The 6705-nt window shown below is 37.7% G+C and overlaps 1 protein-coding gene across 1 annotated transcript in view; it reads left to right on the forward strand.

The window, feature by feature from the left end:
• Window positions 1-816: 816 nt before the first annotated feature.
• slc35f6 (solute carrier family 35 member F6) overlaps window positions 817-6705 on the forward strand; it is an 11490-nt gene continuing 5601 nt past the window's right edge. The window contains exons 1-5 of the mRNA XM_015387987.1: window positions 817-1012; window positions 4183-4255; window positions 5325-5496; window positions 5701-5916; window positions 6024-6134. Coding sequence (XP_015243473.1) covers window positions 936-1012; window positions 4183-4255; window positions 5325-5496; window positions 5701-5916; window positions 6024-6134 — 649 coding nt within the window. The 5' untranslated portion in view covers window positions 817-935. The remainder of the gene's footprint in view (window positions 1013-4182; window positions 4256-5324; window positions 5497-5700; window positions 5917-6023; window positions 6135-6705) is intronic.

Raw genomic sequence — 6705 nt, forward strand, 5'->3', positions numbered from 1 at the left:
TAAATGGAGGCAGAAGATGTCTTTTTCTGTAATCAATACACATATTCAGTGACACACAGGAGCTCTTTCAAGCTGGGCACCGTTTCATTCACAACACCTGTCCCATCAAAGCAATGGCGTAACGACACAACAATAAGCAACATTATTTGGGTGGGCTTCATATGAAGTACAACATCTCTGGATTACCCAGAAAAATTAAATACTCAAATACGTCGTTCTTTTAAGATCTGTATTGCTTTTTGAAGCATTATATGAGCGTATCTTTTTTTAACCAACCGTCTAATGAACTAAACACAGTTATTAACATAGTAGTTAAAAGTGCCACTGTCTGCTTTGTCGTGTTTAAAGGCTCACCATCATAGTGAAATCTGGCATGTGTTGGGGTATAAATAAGGTCCGGTCACTTGCATCTAGAAAGTTTCGTCCTAAACTACAGCTATATAGGGGGGGCAATCAGATGCTCCGTAAGAGCTCGGTGGCCCCAAAGAAACTTCAATTTCTGCATTACGATAGCTACGCCATTGCATCAACGAGGAATCAGAAATACTTTAATAATCCCAGGGCGAAATTATTTTGTTTCATGACTTAATCTGTAATAGAGTGATTATAGGAGCATAACACAATTTCATACAATATATATTATTAAGAGGTCCCTGCTCCATCTCGCTATCAGTTTGGGGGTTCTTAGCCTGGAAAACTTTGAAGACACCTGCTGTAAACGAAACACGGTTCACATTATTAGCGGATCAACTGTCTGGCGTTTACTGATGGTCCCTGAAAGCAGCACGCCGCTAGGTCAGCTGACCATGAGCTGTCATGTGGTGATCATAGACACGAAATGGAGAGTATGCGGAAAGCGAATGAATAAACAACCACGGCTTCCATAGAGAGTACACAGCTGGCGAAGTCTTAGCGGTTTGTTTCACTCGTCCATCATGGCGTGGACAAAATATCAGCTGTTCCTGGCTGGGCTGATGCTGACAACTGGCTCCATCAACACTTTATCCGCAAAGTGAGTCGATGTATATATGCGTTTCTTTTAAAGCCCATAATGTTTTGTTAGCTTTTAACAGCATCATGGAAGTGGCATGGGTTTAAACAAAGAAAGTGTTTAGAGCTAATTTTCTTACATTTCATGTTCGCCATAGTCGTTATTACGCATTTCTTACAGTTTCTAACGGCAGAGATGTTGCTAGCAACGTTAGCTGAAAAGTAACTACACAATATAGCGCAATAGGTTATTTATTTGGGATGCTCTGTGGCCAAACAATGGTGTAGATGATTTGTTATTATAACGTTTGTGAAAACGGCATCTTTAGTCTGTGAATATCAACTAAGATATTCCTGCTAATGTCCTTTTTTCTGTTTATAATTAGATCAGAGGTCAAATAAACCAGGACTGAGCTGATCTACTGATGTATAATAGCTTGTTTTACCATCTATTCACATGACATAGGAACATTTGGTCATAAAGAATCAAGCAGAACTCCTGATTGATTCCAAGAACAAACTGTTAAACTTTGGATGAAATATACTTTTTTTATTGTCATTACACTATGACAAGGGGCTGCCATTGTGCGGCGCCCAGGGAGCAGTGTGGGGTTAAAGGTCTTTGCTCAGGGAACCAGAGTTGCAGTCTGTGGGAGATGGGCTTGAAAATATAAAAAAAGGAATGTCAGAGTAGAAATGATGTAAGCCTTACAGTAAAGAATTTACATTTTTACTCAAATTAGTTAACTAATTATTTACATTATTAGATTCCAACCTTTGCGTTTTTATCTAACAAGCTTTGAGGTCACAACATTTAGAAGCTGTTAGCATTTAAACTTCCACAATTAAAATTATCCTGTTTAATGCTGTGAAAAAGTACCTTTGAAATCAAGTAGGTACCAGAAAAAAAGTGCTGATTTAATTTAATAAGGAAGGAATCTATTTACAAAATCATTAAAGAAACAAGAGCACCATAGTTAAAGCCCCGAAATAACCAAAAATCGATAACTTGTGATGATATAATCAGATACTAAAAGCACAAACTGTCAAGGTTTGGTTGAGGTGTGAGGACCCAAATGCGGAGGCAGGGAGGCAGAGGTGAGTTTTTTGTAGATTTAATGAGCAGTAATCCAAAAAATTCAACAAGAAAAAAGTTAAACAAACCAGAAACCATGGAGACATCAGGGGAAAACAATCATGACGAGGTAAGACACTGCAAGACGGTGTAGGATGAAGTTAGACAAGAAACCAGCACTGAGGAACTGTACAAGGAGTGTATTTATGGGAGACTGAACAAAGAGAGGACTAACGAGTAGATTGGGAGCAGGTGTGAACAGAGCAGACTGGAAAGGAGCTAGGGAAAAAGGAGAACACAAGAGGGCAGCAGAGAGCAACAAATAAAAACCTGAAAACTGAAAAATAACAAGAAAACACAACAAAATAAGAATTAAACCAATAAAACTAGAAAACATGGAGCAAAGTAAAAACCAAGACTGTAACACAAACAGAAAAAATCATAAATAACATTTAACAGTTTCACCCTGTTAAAATAACCTGTAGTTATTTAAAATAGTTTTCAATTTGGAAATCTGTTTAAACAAGGTGACATTTTTATCTTTTCCCTATCACAGCTACGTTTTGTTCAGCTAAGTGCATTGACATTTATTGCATATAGTTAAAAATCTTGGCGTGTTAGCAGTTTTGATCTCAGCATCAGTGCTGTTGCAACACTTAAAATCTTTGCTCCAAGACAGACACTTATCAATCACCAATGTTTGCCAGTTTGTAACTTTGACTAGATTAATAAATCCATTCATAATCAAGCTATATAAACATATTAACTGTTCTTTCAAGGACAAAAATCAAACTTTTTCTGTTTAAATATGTAGTTGTTGCTGTTTCAGTTAAAACATAAGAAATACAGTCACAAACTAAAATTACATTAGTTTAACTATTCTAAAAAGCTAATATTTAGCATCCTCCAAAATTCTTAGTCAGCATGCCTTTTGAACAACATGTTGAACTGACTGCATTTGCATTTTAATTTTAAGGAAAAGATTACTTCCATTTTATTCAGGCTATAAAATAAGCCCATCATCTCAAATCCATCTACTTGCAATTCCTTGTTGAGTTGCAACATTGAGTTTACAGTCATTTGATCTGTTGTGAGAAAAGTATTTCAGCTACTTTAGCAGAAAAAGTAAAAGAAAATCTTGGTAAACTTGTAGCTTTAAGTGCTTCAGAAGCAGAACTGAAATGTGTCGTGATCATTACAAGAAGTATAAAAAAACAAAACAAAGAAGGAACCCTGACCGAAGCGATTGTCCGTCTGTAAATGTCAGATGTGACAGACACATCCTTAAAAAGCAGCCTTGGATACTCATATTCTTTAAGTGTAATAAAACAGCTCCTATTAGTAAAGTAGCGACAGTCTACACTTCTGTTTATAAATGTTAGATAATTTCCACATAATTGAAACTCAAGTTTTCACCCTTTTAACTTCTCCAATATTTTTGGATGTCAGCGTTATCCCTCCTGTCATCTACTTCCCCGTCCTCGTGTTTCTCCTCTGAATCACAGTCAGTTTAGCTCTAACGTCTCAGAGAAAACCTGCTCTGTCATGTTGCACTTAGAGGATTTCTGCTACTTACAGGTAAAGTTTCACAACAGTCACATGATAGCTAACCTGCTCCCAGCAGTAGAGAGCCGCTGCTTGCGTTTTGTTTTATGTGCTGACTAAAGACATTTTAAACTAAAGGGCCACAATAAAAAGGACGATTGCAGTAGATTTAAACTGAGTGTTGGAGTTCTGCTGTTTCCACAATGAACTAATGAGCTCAAGAGTTTAAAAGATTTCAAGGAAGCATTTGGATCGTGACTGATGTGTGAGGACAGGCGCCTCACATGTCAGTCATGCTTCCTCCGACCAGCCAAAGGATTTCTGCATACATAAGCACTCATTAAACACACAAGTAAAATGCAACGTCATCACCCCGTCTGCCTGACTTTGCATTGTGTCTGACCTGCTTCTTTCATACTGACATTCATGCAAATTAAGGAAATAATTTCCTGACAATTTTTTTTTATAAAAGCGACAAAAAAACACACAAAAATAACAACACCGAAAATTTTTTTGTTTGTTTATAAATGATATCAATAAGTAAGTGTGCATGATGTTTTTTTTTCTGACAGATGGGCTGATATGTTCTCAGCAAAGGGTTGCCATGGTGATGCTGAACACTCCTTCTCCCATCCATTTGTACAGGTACCTTAATGCACTTTGAGTGAAAGCATTTTATTGCATATAAAAATATAAAGCAATGAAACTTGTAATTTATATAAGATAGTTATATTTTTTCATGAAATCAAACATTTGCCTCTTTAAATCAATTTTAAGGATAAGGAAATTTAGATGCAGCAGAAATAACACCATCTATTTCTTACCACACTGACCTGAATATAATACGACCCCCTCTTTCCAGGACCATGTTTTAGACGCAAAACAAAGACTATTTAAATAACCTTTTATATTGAAGTGCTAACAATTTCATTTAAATTATATTGCATTGAAGGGTTTGTGCAATTAAACCATAAAAAGTAAAAAGAAAAACACAGTAATGACACAGTTAATTGAAATCTTCCAACATTTCAACTCGAATGTAATCTGAACTTTGCTCATAAACGTCACAAAAACCTGCATGAGGCTTTTACTCACAGGCGTCCTCCGCCTCACTGTCACTCATACTCTCAACCTGCAGCTCTGCAATTTTTTGATTAGCTTTTCTTTTGCTGTTCAAATTGTACTGGTCTTTTTTAAAGTGCCGTCTTCTGACATTGCACTCAGTAACGCCGTATTTCTTTGCTGCCTGAGAGTTGTTTGATGCCCCCGCTGTATTGACCATTATTATAAAATTATTTTAACTCTGCCTCAAATGTTTGCAAACTGGTCAGACTTTTGATCCACTAAATTCTGGGCAGCGTCCTTGTCACTGCTCTGTTGATTAACAAAATAAACCTAGCCACAGTGAGGTCAATGGCTTTACAGAAAAACTGGCGCCCTCTGCTGTTTTATTCGTGTGGCGACTCCGGACAACTGTCACTCTGTACGTATAATTGATTAGACCCCAAATATAAGATGACACGACATTTTCACATCATTTTTTACAAAAAAAAAAACCTTGTCTTATATTCTGGGCAATATGGTATTTATTTCTGTAAGGCATTTCTTAAGGATCAGTATCGACTCTCGGGCTAAACTGGGGCTACAGCTATCGATTCCTTTAGTTGTGCTTAATGTGTAGAGTTAATTTGCTCATGTCTTTGTCTCTTTCCAGGCAGTGGGAATGTTTCTCGGCGAGTTCAGCTGTCTTGCAGTTTTCTACATCTTGCTTTGCCATGACAGGCGGAGCCCAGAACCAAGAATGAACCCAGGGCAAAGTTTCAACCCTCTGCTTTTCTTCCCTCCTGCAATGTGTGACATGACAGCTACCTCTATCATGTATGTTGGTAAGTTCAGCTCAAGACCTGTGGGGTTAGTATGGTTTGTTATGCTTCTGTAGTCAAGAAAATGTGCATCTCTTCGCCATATTGAATCAGGGATTAAGAATCCTAAATAAAATTTGTTAAAAATATTTTCTTTCATTGTTTTTTGTCAATCATAAAGTTTTGAAGTCTGTTTACATTAGTTAAACTCCTGGATTTGGTTTGCAGCTCTCAACATGACGAGCGCCTCCAGCTTCCAGATGCTTCGCGGCGCCGTCATCATCTTCACCGGTCTCCTGTCTGTGGCCTTTTTGGGTCGTCGGCTCCAACCCAGTCAGTGGCTTGGAATCTTCATCACCATCCTCGGCCTGGTGGTTGTGGGACTCGCCGATCTCGTCAGTGGTCACAAAGATGACTCCCATAAGCTCAGTGATGTCATCACCGGTATAATGTTTTTATATTTTCTAAGAAAGAATAAATCACTCCGTACATTAAGTTAAAGTCTTTAATTATTTGCAAAATAAAGATGCAGATTACCTTCTTGTCTGCAGGTGATCTCCTGATCATTATGGCTCAGATCATCGTTTCGGTTCAGATGGTGCTGGAGGAGAAGTTTGTCTACAAGCATGACGTGCATCCACTTAGAGCTGTTGGAACTGAAGGTAAATAAGTAAGCTGCAGCATGGGAAATGAATGCTCCTTTATATATGAAACAGGGTTAACTTTTTATGTTCTCCACCTACTAAAGTGAAGTTACAGTCAGCTTTAATGTTTTAATTGATGTGAGTGGCTGAACCACTCATCTGTCAAGCACAAAGAACTGAGAACAAAGAACCATCTAAAATCCTTTAGCTACAACAGACTTTAGTTCACTTATTTCATTAAGTAGCTGTGTTTCCATTCAAGTGAAATCCAAATTTTAAGCAAACTTTTAAAAGTTTGAAAAAAAGGAAATGCAAGTTTGCTGTGTTTTCATTTGGTTTGAAGTGAATTAACCAAGCGCTGCAAATTTATCCTTGGTCGTCGTCCACATTACGTCGCAACGCATGACTGTAATAAACAGGAAGTAAAGGCTGCAATATGGCACGGGCCTTGGATCAGAAATGGAAGAGAGTAGTAGCAAATGTGTGGCTATCGGATAAGTTGTTCTTAGGTTAAAATGTCAGTATTGGCAAAGTACAGAATCTGCTTCCTGTAGGCACATATACCCAGCAGTGATGGTAATGCTGGAGA

Source organism: Cyprinodon variegatus, unplaced genomic scaffold (assembly GCF_000732505.1).
Source record: "Cyprinodon variegatus isolate N-32 unplaced genomic scaffold, C_variegatus-1.0 Scaffold410, whole genome shotgun sequence".
Taxonomy (NCBI): Eukaryota; Metazoa; Chordata; class Actinopteri; order Cyprinodontiformes; family Cyprinodontidae; genus Cyprinodon; species Cyprinodon variegatus.